The sequence below is a fragment of the Eleutherodactylus coqui genome, chromosome 3, assembly GCF_035609145.1.
Source record: "Eleutherodactylus coqui strain aEleCoq1 chromosome 3, aEleCoq1.hap1, whole genome shotgun sequence".
Lineage (NCBI taxonomy): Eukaryota > Metazoa > Chordata > Amphibia > Anura > Eleutherodactylidae > Eleutherodactylus > Eleutherodactylus coqui.
The window spans coordinates 153,980,218-154,000,855 of NC_089839.1; the positions used below are offsets into that span (position 1 = coordinate 153,980,218).

Here is a 20,638-nt window from a genome sequence, read left to right on the forward strand (position 1 = left end):
AGTAGCCAGGAGGTGATGCAGGCGTTTCTGGGAACTGTAGTCTCCCAGTTAGAAATGCTCATGACATGACTAACCAGAACCACCCCATTTGCTCATTGAAGAAGACTTCACCAACAGGAGTAACCGTGTCTAAATACATAGAAGGGACGCACGTAGGAAGCTCTGTGGCATTCTAAGTTAGGAAGGTCAATAGTTTTGGTAAATGTTGGATTGTGGGATAACTTCTAAGTAAAGCAGGTCTTTCACATGACTAGGAAGAAAGTTGCCACTACAGAAATTAAAGAAGAGAAAAAAAAAAAGGAAAAAAAAACAAAAAAACATACAAACTATTCAACTGCCGATTTTGCAGAAAATACTCTACTTCCATACAGGGAAGTTTCTCATAATGCATCTACATCCAGACTCATGCTGTAAATACGTATGCCTTCTGTTGTATACAAGTATACCACAGAAACTTGCTTACTAGCTCTAATATAGTTTAAAAGCCACAAAAATGTGCATTTCACATTAATATTTATGTCGCTTTCTGTTCCACTACATATTATATGTCTAAGAAGAACGACACACATACTTATATCGTAAAGACTAGAAGGTGCCATCACATTCTAAGTTTAAAACTGTACCATGATAAGCAAGTAAGGACATAAGATGAGCCATATCTACAGACATCTATTAACCTAAAGGTCAATTCAAGTCAATGTGATGCACACCATCTTACAGAACAGCACCACAAGTGAATCATGACCTTAAAATACATATTAAATTGGTAGGGTGGTGTAGCAATAGCTTAAGAGTGAATTAACCTTTAAATTGTTGAACTGACTTTCCTCTTACAGTTCCTTCTCCCTACTATTTGCCAGCAGCTGCCACTTTCTCGAAGTCTTGTGCATTGCAGAACTCCTTTATGGTGACTGTCAAAAGATTGCTTGTAACATCCGTCACTACCACATTAGAACATGGTGACATGTCTGGGCGCCAATCTCCAGCCTCCTCAGGATCAGACTCATCAGGCTCACCTTGCCCACGTTTGCTTGCAGAAGATTCTGGTGGAATGGAGAGATCCAATGCTTCAGATTCCCGCCAGTCAGGAACAGCTGGGCTAAGGGTCTCTGGCAGTAATTTAGGAGGTCTATCATCAGATGGAGCTGGAGAAGGACACCCAGATGTACTAGAGCTCTCCTCCTGACCTTGGTTAGTGCCTTCATCTTCTGCCTTTTCTTCTTCTGGACCTCGAAGAGTTGGCTTGTTATACAGGGAGAAAGTTCCATACTTCAAATGGCGAATTTGATTCCGAAGCATACTTTCGCTGTACTTCTTGCTTTTCCCAATAACTCTATTTCGGGATGGAATTTTAGGACGTCCTAGAGGTGCTTTTGCTCCCTTGTCAATTACCTTCAGGTTAAGAATGATTCTGCTACGCTTTGGCTCTCGAGGCTTGGCCTTACGGTTGATGATCCGTACAGTCTCTGAAAAAGGAGACACCGGGGCACGCAGACCAGAAGTAGTGCCAGAGGTTGCTGAGGGATCTGGACGGGGAAGAGGGCGACGAGACATACTGTGACAACGTCGTATGTCCTTTTTTAACCGATGTACAGCAGCACTGGAGTGCAATTTAGGTGAAACACTTGAGCCTGGTTTAACTGCAAAGTGGACATCGTTGATACGAAGAGCTTCAGCCTGGGCTCTTGCCTATAAATAAGCAAAAAATATATTGCTTAGGTTGCACAGTTCTAAATGGCACAGAGGTTTACTTAACATGTCCATTAAAGTCTAGACAAGTATCTAACCATAACCATTAACCTCCAATAATTATATTATTATATATACATACACACACACACACACACACACACACACACACACACACACACACACACACACACAATACCGCGCCCACAGACTTCATTAGGGCCTTACTGTATCTCCATTTACGACTGCATGCGGAGATTTTTATTCTGTCTGATTTCTTCAGGGCAGAGTCTTTCTATACAGAGTTGCAGTACAGAGCACTATAATATGGGACATTCATGCATCAGATCGAAAATCCCCCAACCTTTTATACCTTATGAACTACATTTAACTAAGATGGTTGGCCAGGAGACACAATAAAGTCAAGTACTTTAACATATTAACCCTTTGCAATCCAATTTTGGATTCAGGGTTTCCTAGGGGCTTTCTTTTTCTACCATTATACAATGGCGCCATCTGCTGGCTAGAGCCAATACTGAGGTATGTGACATGCTGGAGAGGCCACTGACAACAAAGCGGCCAGTAATATACAGTAAGAATACCCTGCCGGACGTCTTCCAACATCGGAGCTGTACAGCCTTTAATCAGAAGGTCTTTAGACGTCAGACAGTGGATTGGAAAGGGTTAAGAGCAGAGAAACAAATTTATGAAATTGCAATCTGCATCTAAATATTTTAGTTTGACAAACCCCACTAACATAGAGATCCACAGAGCAAGTTTTCTCAAAAAACGCCTTGTGATCTGCGAGAATAGCCCCCAGTTTCTCATTGATTATGCAAGATAATTTACTCACGGATTCCACTGCTGAATCCCACAGTGGAATCCAGTCGTGCCCGCAGACATGGAGAGAGAAAAAACATTTTCTTACCTGTCCTGCTCCAGGGCAGATCTCTTCCGTGCTGAAGAACGAAGATCCGGCCAGCACGGCGGATGCGTCCGGAAGCCAGATGACATGCCGGACGCATGCGCAGTGCAATTTTATTTATTTTTTAAAGTCTCCTGCTTTCCCGCGGCACGTTCACAGTGACAGCTGTAGCTGTGCCGTGGATCAGACAGCTTCCATTTACTTCAACGGAAGCTATCCCGCAGGGTCCGCAGAAAAATGGAGAATGCTGCGATTTCTTCCCGCTCATGTGATCCACGTGCCGTGCAAAAAAAAATATATATATATCTATCACATCCACATGCTTTAAATTGCCCTGCAGATGCTAATGCATCCCTATGGGCTTCTAGAGCTATGGATCTCCTACGTGGGAGACTCACGCTGATTTTAGAATGAAAATTCGCTCCCGTGGACATTGGGCCTTAATCAAATCAATACTGACTGTGTGTGCTCCTGGGGGAAAACATCAATGATATCCATCTAAAAGTATGTCTGGGCTTATCTGGTATCCGCCTTCCAAGGTTAGCTTCTCAGGGCGATTTACATAATCTTCAATATTGCCAATATTAGCTTAACGGATAAACCTGGGTCCAGAATCAGCATCGTCTGGGACAATTCCACTATATGTGAAGACTGGAGCACTCACCGCCACAACCCCGAAAACAAAGACCGGACACACTTGGGAACATTCACGCCAGTCTGAGGGATCAAGAACTAATGCATTCGAATTTTTTAACCAGCTTCCATGATTGTAACCTTAAAAGCAGCAAGAGCCACTTTCTACCACAATGAAATATTAGGCTCACCTACAATTACCTCTCCCAAGTTGTCAGGCACACTTTAATTTTAAGGTTCTTCAACTTACTGTAAAGATAAAGAGCTGCTGATAACAGAAATTGCACGCCTACCTTTAAAAGGAAATTTTTTGGCTTTGGGCCCCTCTTCTTAGGTCCATATATTTCCTGTTCTCGCTCTCTGTGTATAAACACACAAATCAAAATTGCATTAAGAAAAGTATCTTCATATTATGAATATTACAAACCTAACAATATCCCATTTCAGCTAGCTTATGTTTGAAACAAACAATACAGGTAATATGGATATTTGCTGCAAGTGAAAACAAGGAAGTATTATCACTAGAGGTGAGCGAGCACGCTCGGATACAGCAGTTACTCGAGCAAGCATCGCTCTTCTCGAGTAACTGCTTACTGTTTCGAGTGCGCTTGGGGGGGGGGGGGCAGTAGCGGGGAAGAGAGGGAGATCTCTCTCGCTCCCCTCCCCCCCACTCACCTCCGCCACCCCCCAAGCACGCTCAGACCAGTAAGCAGTTGCTCGAGTAACTGCTGTATCGAGTGTGCTCGCTCATCTCTAATTATCACTACATTAGTATTTCAGCCTAAAATATTTCTATGATACAAACAGGATTATGCATACATAAGTTTCACAGGACAAACTCACTTAATAGTTTAGGACTTAGAATGCAAATACTGCCATGCCTAACGGCTCTTAGTGGAAATTTCAGATTCTCAGTCAAATGGGCCTTCTGCCTTAAAAGTTAACTTTCCCTTTAAATATGCTGTAAAAGGAGACACTTGAAAGGTGACATAATACTGGGAACCTACTTTTGTTCAAAAGCAACAATAAGTCTTGAGTCCAATATGTTTTCCTCTGGTTCCCATGTGCTGTACCTGTAATTGACAAAAAAACAAGAAACAACTTTCAACAACTCTTTTCTTTGTCCATTACCAGATAAGGCTCTTTTCAGATAGCATTTTTACATCCACTCTACATTTTGGGTTTTCGCTTTCTATGCCGAAAACTGGACTCCTGGCAATCGGCTATTGATGACCCAATTTGGAATTAGCCTTATCTGATTTCTAGCAATCAGCTACACCAGCACCAGCTTGCCCATTGGCCTTTCTAGAAACAGGAAGCAGACAAGCTATTAAAGGGCCTCCATCCCTGCCCATCTCCAGTGCCTTTTAGATTACCACACTCATAAAACCAATCATATAGAACAGATAAATAAACATATTAAAACATATCAGGGATGAGTATGTAGTCATGTTGCTATGGAAAATTCCTGAAAACCAGTTTACTGGTACAACTAATTCCTATTCATACTCTGTAATAGCAGAGATATACCAACTGAAAATTTTGGGGTGGGACTATGGGCAGAAAGTCCTTCAGGTAGAAGGCCAGAATTTGGACCGAATGAAGATTCAATCAGTAGTGTGTAGCAAAAGTATGGAGAGACTAGGTGGTTGCTCTGTAAACTTGATTGATTGAGGCCCTAATCTCTTCCCCCATTGGACTGCCAAAGCTCTTGTAGAATAAGCTTTATATTTAGCTGGTACTTTTATTCCCTGAACAGAGTAGGATTCACAAATCTTCTTCATCAATCTGCTTACAGAAGCCCTGGAGGCTTTTTTTTTAAACCAATATTCTTTATAAAGAATTTAATTAGAAGATCACCATCTTTTCTAATAGAACTTATAGTTTCCATATACTATACAACTAACTTCTTAATGTCTTGGAGGTTAAAGATTCCCCCTCCCTTTCATTTTTGGGATCCTGGCAGAAGGATGGTATAATATTATTGTCACAACACATCACTGCTGCCTACCTCGTTCACCTTCTGCTGGGGCCACGGTCGGATGTCACCATCATCCATGTGTTGCACACCATGATCTCTCCTTTCCCGGTTCTCTGGTGTCTGTCCATAGCGTGCGCATGCTCCTGCCCCCTCTTCTAGGCCAGCGCGAGATCCCTAAACCTGTCCCCATCCAATCCTGCCACAGTACCTGCTATATTAGACGTTCAATTGGTTCTTATCCATTGTGACAAAGCCCACTTAGGTGTCGTTTTCTGGTTCTGACCTATGCCCGTTTTCCTGACTTCAGTGATCCTGACCTCACCTCCTGGCTAGGTTATTGGACCTCATTTGCCATGCCTTTGCCTGGATATCATTATTGAAGTTGGTCTGCAAGCCCTGACTATTGCCAGTTATACTGCACTGCAGAATAAGTTGGTACTATACAAAGATTATTATTATATTGACAAGACTCTTGTTCACACACTCAGGTACCGTTCCTCGGTCCTGTGCAGCATCATCAGCCACACAATCGAGATCATCTTTGAGAGCAATGACTTGGGGGATCAAGGATAAAAACTGGGGCCCCTAGGGGATAGGTCCGTTGATGGCCCACAGTCAAATCTGTGTGTGACACGGTGGATCCACATCCACCTGTCTGACAGATATCCTGGGACCTTTATAAGTCTAATACCACTTTAGGAAGAAAGTTCGGACCCAATCTAAAAACCTGTCATTGAGGATCCTACAATAGGGTGAATTAATAGAAATTCTAAAAATCCCCCAAGACTATGTGCTGTAATGATATCCAACAGAAACACAATTTCCCAGGTATGAAATCTCAAGTTAACTGACTTAAAAGGCAGAAGAAGAGTTTAGTCTTTAAAAAGTTTAAGACCCATGTTACTAATTTTGGTTCTCAGTCTAGATCAGGGGTGGGCAATTAATTTTCCCATGGGGCCACATGAGAAATTGGAATGGTTTTAGAGGGCCAGACCAACATACGAAGGCTCCATGCACATTGCCTTAATGGGGCCGTATTCCAGCCGCCCGATTTGCGGCCAGAATACGGCCGCCATTGAAAATGAATGGCGCTGTAATATCTAGCAAATCTTCAGATACCCGTGCCCGCTCTGCCTCCGTCAAGTTCTTGTATTTCTCTCCGTATTTAGTCTCATAATGGCGATGCAAATTGTAATCTTTAAATACAGCTATCTGCTCTCCACAAACTAAACACACAGCTTTACCTTTGGTTTCAGTAAATAGATATTTAGAAGTCCATTCTTTGTTAAAAACTCGGCATTCTGCATCAATTTTTCTTTTTTTAATGTTAGCCGCCATATTTAAGGGTTAACAGCTAACCTCGGAAAATAGATTTTTTTTAATACACAGTAGTATGCTCCTAGGAGAGGGCACAGAGAGCTGCCCCAAGAAGAGAGATTAAAAAGTGAATATTATTAGTATTATTATTCTAATTACAATGCAAAGGGAAAAGTCTTGGCACTCCCCAAGGTCCGCAACGAGCATCCTGGCACTCAGAAGTTACAGTGGCATCACTTACTCAGCATCGGGAAGCAGTGAAACTACAAACTCCGAAGCCTTGTCCATTTTGTTAACTTATGTGCTGTTTAATAAAGTTATTCAAGCCTACGTCATTGGTAGAGGTGCTTGAATAAGTAAGGCCTGAATAACTATTAGCACAGCACAGAAGTGAACAAAATGGACAAGGCTTCGGAGTGCATAGTTTCGCTGCTTCCCGTTGCTGACACCGGACTCATTGGTGAGTCACCAGGACACTCTTTGCGGGCCGGTCCGAGCTATTCAGCGGGCCGGATGTGGCCCGCGGGCCGTGCTTTGCCCAGGTCTGGTCTAGATGCTGTTTTTATGAATTACATAAGCCACCTGTGGTTGGCTACCTTGCAGTCAAAGAAGGAACTTAAAATCTTTCATGGTACTAGGATTTAATCCTTGAAAAAAAAATTGGGGGGGGGGGGGGATGTCTGGGGTAACGGACTCCAAACATGAAAACTTGATATATTGATGTATGTTTTTGATCTGATAGGTTTCTGACTTTTCTTGCTAGTCTATATGACTAACTAAATTAACCCCTTGGCCCTTAACATGACTCATTCAGGATCTAAGCAGATTAATTAAATTTCTAGGGACTTGGATGCAGAATTGGACCTTGGTGAAGCAGTTCTCTGTAGTCAGGAAAGTCAAGGAAGCTAAAGAGGCATAGTGGACTGTAGGGTGAACCAACTCCTTCTCAGCCATTTTTGGGTAGTCAGTTTAGTATTTTCCTGGCAAAATCTCTAAAGAGGTTTTGGAATTAAGGGAAATTGAGAAAAAAAGACGTAGGCCAGATGAAATAGTCAAGCCTGTTAAAGAATCTATCACAAGGGGATGCTCTACGGGATTTAAATGGAAAAAAAAAGGATTTTTTTTTGCCAAAGGAAAGACGGTCCTTCAAGCAATTATACCAAATATTCAGAATTTGCCAAAGTAAAAATCAAAAAGTAACAATTTTCATCAGTCCCCATCTTCCTATATGCTTAAAAGCCCGATCATCTAGACCATTTTTCCTGGACCCCGAAGGTTTCTGCTTAGAAAATCTGCCTCCATTTTCTATTCCCTTCATATGAATGGCTGCCAGGGACAGAATCTGAACAATCAAAAACTTCTATATCTAGGTTTTGTAGATTGGGGTATTTTGTACCCTCTTGGTGACAGAAAAGTTACCATAGTTGTATTGCCCAACGGGACCTTCACATGGCAGTTTATCCATCGTGTGTTCAGCTCCCATGAGAGCCAACTTTACTGCTTTTAAGCTTCTTAAATTTAAAAAAAACTTTTTCTCTTCTTCCTAACCAAGTGCTTTGCAGCCACTATGTGAAAGGCCAGGGCTCACCACCTACTGGCATCTGTATTTATTACTCTGATGGGTAGTTTTTTTTAAACTAGTGAAATTACCATTTTTGTGTCTAGAGTTAGTAGAATTTTGTCCCATACTACAAGGATGATTTTTTGTAGTGGTGTTAAGTGTGCTTGGCTCCAGGACACTGCAGGCATGCAAGCTGTCACTGCCCTTATCACGGGCATGGCTTCTCCTATGGAGCAAGAGATTTTCCTTTGAAAGACTTTTGTATAATGGAACTCTGTCCACAGGAAGCAGAGATATTTGACATATTGAATCTAGATAAATCCCTTGTAACCTCTCTTGTTTGGAATTAGATTTGACTTTTCCAGGTTCAGAATCCAACCTGGCTACTGTAGAAGGGAGCAAGTTTCTTCTATACGTACAATAAAAGATTGCCCAGATAGACCACCACCTCTGTCATTCATTTTGAAAAAAAAAAAAAATCTTGTAGCTGACAAAATCCCAAATAGCACAGTAGTGAACGGTAGATGAACAATCTGGTGGTTTATTCTAAAAAGTGAACCTGAGTAATTTTTGATAGGCTGCATGGATGGGAAGATGGTAATACACATCCTGCAAATCTGGTGTTGCCATAAATGCATTCTATTTTTCGAGAGAAGTCCTGATAGACTCCAAATAGAATCTGCAATACTTGACAAATTTGTTCAGATACCTCAGGTTCACAATAGTGCTGAAATTGCCATTTGGTTTTCCTACCAGAAATAAAATGGGAGCAATTATCCAGAAAAATTGCTCTTTTAGGGGAACTAGAACCACCATCTTCATCTTTAACATTTTCTGACTCCTTTCTCTAGTTCTAGCTGGGGATTTTGTGGAGGGTGGTAGGTACCACAATTTTTTCTGATGGGTAGGAGGCAAAGTTTTTTGAATCCTTCTTGAATATAGCATTTTTCCAGTCACGGACACAACATAGAACATAAGAAAGTTACTATACTAAAAGGCGATCTGAAATCTCAGTGTCATAGAGGAATTTGGGAGCCCATGTTTAAAACCATCATTGACACAATCAAGAATGCACTTAACCTAGAAGTGGGCTTTTTACATTAGTGGAGAATATGAAAAATCTGCAGGAGATAAGGCACTGGCCTGGTGACCCCTAACACCAATTTAGAGGCCATAAAACTTTCACATCCCTTATCAGTGGGTTAGTTAGGTTTTTACTCGTCTGCTCATCCTGTTCTGGCATGGTGTTAAGTGCGCAATAATCCCACTATGTCTGTGCCTTGTCATATGAATGTGTGATATATATATATATATACACACACACATGCCTCTTTGGATCTATTTTATTATGCCTGAGGAACAGCCCCAAGTAGGTCCGAAAGCTCGCTATATCATCATGTATTTTTGTTAGCAATTAAAGGGTATCATATCTACAAGGTGACTTGGTTTCTTGTACTGAGATTAATCCCAAAGGTAGGAGAGTAATCCTTCGATTTTCTCTATAGCTGCCTTCACACTGACGAGAAAGTCGCATGAGATTTGTGTGTTGCGAGGCGCACAAATAGGAAACCCATTCTTTTGAATGGGTTCATGCACATAAGCAAGGTTTTCCTAAATGGCACTGCGATGCAGGAAACACATTGCAGCATGTCCCATCTTTCTGCACGATTGCCCATTGAAAGCAAGAGGAGCACTCCGAAATCCTCTGTGTGGCTAACAGCAGTGGCGAAGATTCCCTTCATCTCTGCAGTGATGCGAGGCTGTTTTCACATGAAATAGGAATCTGCAGTTTTTTCTGTACAAAGTACACATGTACACGGCTATTGGCTTTGTAATTTGAGATCCATTTGTTCTCCTGTCTCACAACAGACCTTATATCTTCAATAAGGAACAACTGTTCCTCTTTCAATACATTTGATATCCATGCTTTAAAAAGTTGCTTTTTGTATGATATAGTTTTTGTCCTAACCCCCCCCCCCCCCCCTTCCCCCTAAAAATAGCACATTTCTTTGTAGGCTGCTTATCTGATTTTGCTTTCACTGAGGGATCCTCATCACCCTGTGAAAAAAAGCCTTATATCTTACAATCAACATAAATCACTCCTCCCACAGTAATTTTACTTACTGGACCAGGATTAGGAGTATGTCCTCCAATCTCAGAACGGGCAGCAGATCACCCTACTACGGTAATGAGCTTAACTAAGGAGACAGTGGAAAGGAGAAGCTTTCGCTCTACTTTTATAGCAGACCCCAGATCAGGCTGTACAATTTTGGCGTGAAACGATCCTTTGCGCCATTTCCTCTGCCCTCTCCTTTTGGTCACAACTTTCCTGTGCAGTTGCTGCTGGATTACGTACATTTGCATGCATGCAAACTCATAACCTCTACATTACTGGTTATGTGGTCCACAGCAACCAAAGTCCAGTGTATCCACAATGGAAACTGAGGACTTGCGTGTTAGCCAACCTCTGCCAAGGGAGTGCAGAAAGCTAACTTTGCTCCAATTTTTCTATGGATTGAATGGACAGCCTCCAGAGGATGACCCAGGCTGTCAGACAATGAACTCATAAAAGATGGATCCTGGGGTCAGCACTAGCCCTTCGTATCTCCACCAGCAGGGGAATTCCTTGTCTGCTCTTCCTAATAGAGAACAAGACAACACTGGATGTGGGCAAGAATGGGGTCTTTTGCTTGCCTGCTTCCTGTCCCCAAAAGGGTCAACGCGCAATCTCCATGGTAGTGTTGGAAGAGAGTATGAATAGGGGAAAACCTTTAAATTCTGGTTTTGCAGTTTGCCTTTTTAGTAAATTGGGCTCTGTTCAGACAGTGTTTTAACTTCATGGATTGGCTATCCTCCACTGGCATTTATTTTTCCATAGGAAATGGAATCATACTATTTAACATGTGAAATGAAGACCTCTTTGGTCTCCGGTTTAAAGGTTTTCTGTCCCAGCAAATCTGTTCAAATGGATAGAAAAAGTTTTGTCCTCGGCAACTTTTCTATCCAACTAAAAATACTGACAGGAACAAAAACCTTGTTAAACAGAAGTGAGGTAGCGTTCCAGTCTAGCAAGAACGCATTAAGCCCTGTGACATTCTTATTTTGAACAATCTGCATTTAAGGCGCTCCAGAATAATTTTGGTAGTCATCCTTTTCAGGAAAGAGTAGCAATTATCCCAGAAGATGCAATACTTTAAATAGTGGATGAGGGGTTTCCAAAATTTCCACTACTGCAGGCATATATAAGGCTCTGTTCACATCTCTGCACTACTCTGCCAGATTTGTCAGGCGACGATACAAGCGGCGTCTAACTGACCACACCGCCTTATGATGGGATCTGTCAGGTTCTGCCAAAGCGTTCCTATAAAAATGACAGAAACAGCACTGCAGGCATGGTTATTTTTTCTGTCAAATCTATCAATCCTGCCAAAATCTGCAACACTGACTTCATTAGATACAGGTGTGAAGAGGTAACCATATAAAAGCAGTGGACATGAAGTAGATTTAAGACACACATAACACAATACTGGAAACCTACTTGATCGCCCAACCTTTCCATTTCACAAGATATTCAATGCGTCCCTGAAACAGAAAAGAGAAATTGCATCATTCTTCCACAAAATAAAACAGTGGTCGTGTTTTCAGCACATTCACATTCCTTTTTAGAAAAGAAATCTGTAGCATGCTCTCAAATGCGGTTGGTTTAACCCCTTAAGGACATGCGCCTTTTTATTTTTTCCCAATTTTCGGTTTTTCCTCTCCCCTTTTAAAAAAATCATAACTCATTTATCCATTGCCGCCGCTGTATGGGGGCTTGTTTTTTGCGAGACTGGTTGCATTTTTCAATCGTACTATATACCGTATATACTGGCGTATAAGACGACTTTTGAACCCCGAAAAATCTGCTCTGAAGTCGGGGGTCGTCTTATACGCCGGTAATACAAAAAAAAGAAAGTGTCAAAAAAAAATAAAATCATTACTCACCTCCCCCGGCGTTCTGCGGCGCTGCTGCAGGCTGTCGCTCCCTCCTGGTCCCTGGCAGAGCATTGCTTTCTGGACGCAGGGCTTGAAATCCCCGCCTCCAGAAAGCTAATACTGTGATTAGCTAATGCATGCCGTCAGCCAATCACAGCCATTCAATGACATCATTGAATGGCTGTGATTGGCTGAAGGCACGCGTGTTTTCTGGAGGCGGGGATTTCAAGTCCTGCGTCCAGAAAGCAATGCTCTGCCGGGGACCAGGAGGGAGCGACATCCTGCAGCAGCGCCGCAGAACGCCGGGGGAGGTGAGTTATGAATTTTTTTTTTTGCTCCACTGTATTCCCGGCGTATAAGGTGACAGTTGGGGGGGGGGGGGGGTCATCTTATACGCCCCGTCGCCTTATACGCCGGAATATACGGTAATCTACCATATAATGTACTGGAAAAACAATGAAAAATTATTGGAAACTCATGGAGTGAAATTTATATACTTTTTTTGCTGCACTACTTATTATTTTATTTCAAAGAGATTACTTTTTTTTTTAAAAATAAAATTTTCTGCTGACCTAACTTTATTTTTCCGTCAACGTAGTTGTGCGAGGGCTTATTTTTTGCGGAACGTCCTGTAGTTTCTATTGGTACCATTTTGGCGTTCATACGACTTTGATCTTTTTTTTTTAGAGATGGGGTTTCGAAAAAAAACGCAATTCTGCTTTTTTTCTGACTACTGTGTAGGCTAAATAATGCATAACTTTGACAGATTGGACTTTTACAAATGCAGTGATACCAAATAGGTTTTTTGTTTTTTTATACATATGGCAAAAGGGGGTTTAAACTTTTATTACCTTTTTTTTAATAATTAGCAAAACGCTTTTAAACTTTTTTTTTTAAATGGGAACTGTGCCTGCATTACCAACCCAAGCCACTGCAACATGGACAGAGCTGCCGCTTCCAACTCTCTCCGCACTGATGGCAGGAGCATGAAAAAACTGATCAGTGGGGATCCTGAGCTTTAGTCTCCCACCAATCAACTACTGATTAATGATTCAGAGGATATGCCATCAGTAGTTAAAGGGGTTGTACCAAGACTGCAAGTTATGCCCTATCCATATGATTGGAGATAATTTGCTGATCGTTTGGGGATGGGGGGTGGGGTGGGGGTGAAATCTCACTTCTGAGACCTCGCCAATCTCCAGAACGGGACTCGTGTCACAGAGCAGGAAACCGGAGCCCTGAGTGCAAATGTGAAAGCACCCAAGTCCTGGAAATCTCCACTTCCACTTCTATTATAAATATTAAGACCTCAGATGTAAAACAGAGGGAGTATTTTGGAACAAACAGGATGGCTAACGAGAGACACTGCCATAGTAAATCACATTAGGTTCCGGAGGGGCAGAGATTGCCTACAATGTACAGCTATAGATACAGAATTAGTCCATACGTTACTAAGAGGTAGTGACATGGAGAGAATAATTTTGCAGAGAATGCAGATGGATATACAAGTTGCATTCGGTTGCACCACAAAGGTTGAACGAGCAGCTTAATTTTAGCTGCTTTATCTAAGGATTATCTTGATTCAAATGAACATTTAGATTTAAACCCCGTATTGTTCTACCTGTCTGCATAACAATAGAAGATATAAATAGAAACAGGAATAACAGAAGAATGAAACAACCAGCGTTATGAATACATAATGTCAAACAAATAGAACTAGTTGCAGTTAAGAGCTTTATTAACCCTTTCCTGGCAAGCACTACATGCGAAAGTAGATCCTGCTGTACATGTATGGCACTGAAAAGCAGAGTCGCCGATACCGAGAGCAGGATCGCGACTGTAACCGACAGCCATGATCAAGCTTAGCGCCGATCCTGGCAATTTAACCCTATAGATGATGCTGTCAATGCAGACAGCAGCTTTTAGAGTGCTTGGAAAAGGAAGAGGCACTGTCCTTCACCATATTAACACCCTCGCAAATCAAATCACTGGGTACCAACTGTTACCATGGCAGTCAGAAACCAAATCATGGCCTCCAAGTCTGCCATGTAATGGCGGCCTAGGCTGGACAGTTTCACAGGCCTGCCAATGCAGACTTTAAATTCCACCTTTACCTAATTATTTTGAAATAACGTATATGATATATGTCTAATAGTTTAGTGGAGCAAATACTAAAGTTCATCTAGCTTTAGATAGTTGGAGACACAGATTCCAATGATGTAATGCTCATCTCTGAACTCACCATCACTGCCCCAAGGTAAGCCAGCAAGTGGTCTGCGCTCTTCACTGTAAGGGACCTTTCACATGGAACACAATCGTTCTGCAATAAGTAGTGGAATAAATTCCTAAAGGTGGATTTTGATAAGAAATTGCTGGCAGAATTCAGCCAATTTTCAATTCTGCATCAAAATCCACATTAGACATTGGGATTTTGGTGCAGAATTTTTGGCAAGATGGAAAATTCCACTAAATGTTGCAGAACAATTCACCCATGTGAAAACTCCCTAATGTATCCATTGGACTCCTAAGCTGAGAAAAAAAATACAATGGACTCCGCCTAGATGCTTTATTAGCATACAGGGCATGGACCATTTCTCGGTTTATTCCAGGAAAGGAGTTCAGAGATAATAAATCTTTAGAATCTGTACTTCAATTAGAAAAGCATTCTAGTAATTCAGGGGAGTTTTCCATAGTCACAGACTCTCTTTAAAGTACAATTCTGACATTCTGCATGTAGAGGATGAGCAGGAGTTTTAAACAATGAAGCAGTGGTGTAGCTATAGGGGGTGAAGAGGTAGCACTCACTACCAGAGCTTTAAGGAACCCAAATGCCCCGCTGTCACATAAGTGGCACCGGTATTAGGAAGGACACATTGTATATAGGGAGCCCTGCCCAGCTTTTGTATTGGGGCCCAAGAGCTTCTAGATACACCGAATGAAGTATATAGAGTGCTTTTTATATTATGCCCACCTGGATTTATAAAATCCCCCCTTCTCCTTTATTTAATCATTCTTTTGTTAGTTTTAGTTTTAGACCAGAAGTAGTAGTGTCATGCTTTTACTGCCTAAGGGGTAAAATCAATATATCTCTTGTTCAAGAGCATTGTGTTCTGCAAGTAAAGGTGTGTAAAATGTTTCCCTCAGAAAATCTACAACTAAAATAGTGTGAGAAAACAGGGGGTTCAGTCAGGGCTTAAACAGCATTTTAAGACCCCGTTCACATGGTGTAATTTTGCCAAGGATTCAGGAACATATTCTGTCCCCCAAGCTGTGCCATTTAAGCATTCTATTGAATGCTATAGAATAGAGAGATAAAGTTCATACACAGATACTTCTCCAGCTGGAAAAACACATTTTGACATGTCAATTCTGGACGTGGTTTCTGCTAAGAAGCCATGCTGGGCAGCCACATGTGGACGGGCCCCACTGACTGGGGCTAAACACACAGGAAATTCTACATGGAAATCTGCACTAAAATCCAGGCAGAACTCTAAGGCTCAGCCTCTGCTCTCGGTGGCTGATGAAAAGGTCAGAGCTAAACTGCCATGTGAACAAGGCCTGAGGGGGTTGCCTGTGACTCAATATTAGATTTCTCTGATTTCAGATCAGACATAACAGAATGTTTCCATTGCTAATAGATACGCAGATACAGTAAAAGAATCCTGGAGAAGGGGGCACGTGGGTAATTATGTGGGTGCCCGTTGTCAGAGCTGCATGAAGGTGATCAGCCCACATTTACAGAGACCAGTAATGGTAGTTGAAGTAAATTGTGCCAAATTTGTTAAAGAGTGCATGCTTCTGAATTCAGCACATTTGACTTAAAATCAAATCTATGCCCATCATGAGTGGGGAAAATGTATGCCAGAATGAGCTAGTGCCACCTAGTTTTCCACTTGCAGACCACTTACGTTATCATCACTGTCAAAATTTGGGAATTCTATTAAAAAGGTCTTGCCCACCACAAATTGCGACTTTACTTTGATGCAGTTTATGCCAAAAACTGGACTAAATTGCTTAGTAAATTAGCGTTTTATGCACACAACTATAATGATCTACATAACAAAATAGCATTAAAGGGGTATTCCCATCTCCATCAATTATAGCTGAGATGGAATAACCATTTGCACACTATGGCCTCCAGTGGCCGGGATAACAGAAAGAGGCAAACTGGCTGTTCCCATAACTCCTATTACGGAAACAGTAAAGCAAGCTATGCCAATCCACATCTGTGAAGCTATGGAAATAGTGTACAACAGCCAGTCTGGTGGTTTTTGTAATCCCAGGCACATCAAGCTTCGGTGGTGAACCAGAAAGAAGTTTAAGGGCGGACTCAGTTTCCAAGATAGGTGAAGATGCTCTGCATAGCGAATACTGTAATAAACTTATCATGCATTATTCATCATACGTAGATCTCTTTGAAGGGATATCCAATGGATAGGCCATGAAAGTCTGATAGGTGCTGGTCTCATATCTGGAACGGGGATGCATCTTTAGTTACACTACTCCTGTCCTAGCTGAATGCAGCGGCCATGGATAGTCAGGACTTGCAGAAACTGCCAAGCAGACATCGTTTCTGTAACTCCCATAGACTTCAATGGGAGTTTTGGAAACAGTGCTGTGCAGCAAGCCATGCTGTTTCTACGACTCGAGTTACAGTGTAGCCTGCTGTTCTATGTCCTTTCTGTAACTCCTATTAACTTCTGAGGGAGTTATGGAAGCACTATAGTGATGCCCACTATTTCTGTAGATCCTGTCTACCCTGGGCCACCAGATTCAAGAGGGCCAGGAGCAGAACTAGTGACAGGTCCCAGGGTTCGGACCTGTAATCTATTAGACTTCCATTGCATAGCCTCTGCCACAAGAGTCTCAAATAGGAATAGCCCTATAACTTTGCACCAAAAAATAAATAAATAAATAAAGTGTGGTGTGGGGAGCGGCACATCCACAAGCAAGGTGCTCCTAGGTGAAAGAATGTCAATGTTGACTTAAAAAAGAAAGCCACAGCAGAAAACTGCCATAATGGCACTAAATCTCCCCTATGAAGGTAAATGGCATGAAAACATGTATAAACAGTAAGATTTCATCAAGACAAAGGAGAATAAAAATCCAGAAAACTAACAGCATACAGAACTCCGTGGTGGGCTGCCTGCCAACATGATGGAGTTTGTCCCGATTTAACTCTGCAAATAAACCGAAACACGCAGACAGCCTGAGTGAGGGCTCCTTCACACGGGCTTTTTTTTAAATCAGCTTTTTGCAAGCCAAAACCAGGAGTGGAACTTACAGAGAGAAAGTATGATGGAAAAAATTTGCATTTCTTCCATATTTTGGACTCGCTTTTGGTTTTGGCTAACAAAAAAAATGATACAAAAAAAGCCCATGTGAAGGAGCCTCAAGTGAATAGAGTCATATAGGCAGAAGTGAACAGGAATACACGCCAGAGACCTACCCAGCTAGAGGCACTATATCAGCGGGTAGCTACACTCCAGAGATCGCCAGCTAGCGGCACTATATCAGCGGGTAGCTACACCCCAGAGATCGCCAGCTAGAGGCACTATATCAGCGGGTAGCTACACTCCAGAGATCGCCAGCTAGCTGCACTATATCAGCGGGTAGCTACACCCCAGAGATCGCCGGGTAGCTACACCCCAGAGATCGCCGGGTAGCTACACCCCAGAGATCAGCCGGCTAGCTACACCCCAGAGATCAGCCGGCTAGCTACACCCCAGAGATCAGCCGGCTAGCTACACCCCAGAGATCAGCCGGCTAGCTACACCCCAGAGATCAGCCGGCTAGCTACACCCCAGAGATCAGCCGGCTAGCTACACCCCAGAGATCAGCCGGCTAGCTACACCCCAGAGATCAGCCGGCTAGCTACACCCCAGAGATCAGCCGGCTAGCTACACCCCAGAGATCAGCCGGCTAGCTACACCCCAGAGATCAGCCGGCTAGCTACACCCCAGAGATCAGCCGGCTAGCTACACCCCAGAGATCAGCCGGCTAGCTACACCCCAGAGATCAGCCGGCTAGCTACACCCCAGAGATCAGCCGGCTAGCTACACCCCAGAGATCAGCCGGCTAGCTACACCCCAGAGATCAGCCGGCTAGCTACACCCCAGAGATCAGCCGGCTAGCTACACCCCAGAGATCAGCCGGCTAGCTACACCCCAGAGATCAGCCGGCTAGCTACACCCCAGAGATCAGCCGGCTAGCTACACCCCAGAGATCAGCCGGCTAGCTACACCCCAGAGATCAGCCGGCTAGCTACACCCCAGAGATCAGCCGGCTAGCTACACCCCAGAGATCAGCCGGCTAGCTACACCCCAGAGATCAGCCGGCTAGCTACACCCCAGAGATCAGCCGGCTAGCTACACCCCAGAGATCAGCCGGCTAGCTACACCCCAGAGATCAGCCGGCTAGCTACACCCCAGAGATCAGCCGGCTAGCTACACCCCAGAGATCAGCCGGCTAGCTACACCCCAGAGATCAGCCGGCTAGCTACACCCCAGAGATCAGCCGGCTAGCTACACCCCAGAGATCAGCCGGCTAGCTACACCCCAGAGATCAGCCGGCTAGCTACACCCCAGAGATCAGCCGGCTAGCTACACCCCAGAGATCAGCCGGCTAGCTACACCCCAGAGATCAGCCGGCTAGCTACACCCCAGAGATCAGCCGGCTAGCTACACCCCAGAGATCGCCGGCTAGCTACACCCCAGAGATCGCCGGCTAGCTACACCCCAGAGATCGCCGGCTAGCTACACTCCAGAGATCGCCGGCTAGCTACACTCCAGAGATTGCCGGCTAGCTACACTATATCAGCGGGTAGCTACACTCCAGAGATCGCCGGCTAGATATACTATATCAGCGGGTAGATACACTATATAACATTATTGCTTACTGGAAACATTTCCTTCAGCATAACTAGGCTCATAACAGAAGAGGAAAGAATGTCAGTAAACGTCATGAGGGCATGCGAGGCCGTACGGTGGGGGCACAACGGGGGGGCTGGCTCCAGCTGCAGACAGATGTATAGATCTCCTCCTCACTAGATCGCTGCTCCTACGTCACTGCTAATAGAACTTTCTGGCCTGATGGAAAGTTATTCTATGGAACAGACTGCTGATCACGTCCGCCTTACAGTTCTTCTAGGCTGGTTTGCTCATAGTCGGACTACATGACGCAAGAAAGCGTTTGAAGTTAGAAGCAGAAGTTGTACTGCGATTTACAAACATTAAGGAAAGAAAGTGATTTTATAACTTCCACAAAGGATTCCTACTAAGGTGCGCGCCGCTTCCCGTGGCCTCCATCATGCACAATGCCAGAACGCTCATGCGGTCACATCTATTAGCGGATGCAGAACTGCAATGGGGGGGGCTCCATAAAATATAAGGCTGTAACCATAACGTCAGTCAGCACTGCTAAAGTGCGGCTCATCGTGCTATAAATTTACACTGCAGCCTGCTACTGACGCTAGGGGGCGCTACTCACTACCAGGGGCGACTCACTGGCATTGTGCCAACAGCAGATTCTGCACTCAGATAGCAAAGATGACCAGCGGGCACAAAACGGGCAGCTCCACGCCGCATGAGAGCTGCAGGGCCGCGCCAGTGCGCCGCTTCACAGGCCTGAACTCCGGCGGCTCAATGCGCAATTGCAAAAAAAAAAAAAAGAAAGAAAGAAAAAAAAAAAAAAAGGGACAAGCGGAGAGACCGTGCGTGCCAGTCAGCGCCGCCGTCCGCTCCCGGGCTCACCTTCCTTATACGCCGTTTAATTATGGATTCTGCAGCGAAAACCCGCTCCCCGACTGCGGACAGCTCCATGTTCAGCGCGGCCCCAGCCAAGACTAGCAGCAGCAAGCGGACAGCTCCTCCTCCACAGCACTGCTGTCACCTCGTCTGGGACCGCGCCCCTTCCCGCTGTCAACGTGTTAGCCCCGCCCACACCCCCTGTCACCAAGCCGGTTACAGACTTTGCCACGCCCCACTTTAAAGAGCGCTCTTTTCTACACACCCACCTTCTCTTTCTCGTCTAGTTTTCGCGCCCCGCCCCTGTTCACCTCACGATTAAGCCCCGCCCCTAAAGCGACCGCGCGCTCTGGTGGAAACAAGCGAGGGTTTTATTCCTCGCCTCCTCTTGTTGGCGGGAAGCGGCTCCTCATAGCAGCCTGTGTGAAGTCGGTCGGTGCTCATGTAGGGCGGCTGCCGCACTCCCGGGCTGATGTAGTGCCGGTTAACCGAATGTTGGAAGCTGTTTGTTCACCAACCTGTTGTAATTGTCCGCGTCCCCTGATATATAGCTGGAAACATCTCGACAAACCTGCGTATCCCCACGCTTTACTTCACAGCCTTGTCTGAGCCTCTAGTCCTCCCTCACACGGGCGTATTAGAGAATAGAACCCATGGAGCTCAATAGGTTCAATCCCGACACTTATCTCTCCTGAATGTGATTGTTCCCAGCAAGCGAAACCACGGAATCTTGCAGATATGATGTGCAAATGTGCGCGCAACACGCTAAGGGATGGGCGTAACGCTGCGCAATTGTGCAGGAAAATGGACTA

General features: G+C 44.0%; 1 protein-coding gene across 1 annotated transcript; it reads right to left on the minus strand.

Moving 5' to 3' along the window:
- Nucleotides 1–741: 741 nt before the first annotated feature.
- Nucleotides 742–19,903, minus strand: CBX6 (chromobox 6). The gene is made up of 5 exons (XM_066594581.1): nucleotides 19,833–19,903; nucleotides 11,645–11,688; nucleotides 4,255–4,320; nucleotides 3,541–3,607; nucleotides 742–1,689 (listed from the first exon to the last, which is right to left on the minus strand). Exons 1-5 carry the CDS (start codon nucleotides 19,899–19,901, stop codon nucleotides 850–852), a joined length of 1,086 nt encoding a protein of 361 aa, XP_066450678.1. The 5' UTR covers nucleotides 19,902–19,903; the 3' UTR covers nucleotides 742–849.
- Nucleotides 19,904–20,638: the final 735 nt, after the last annotated feature.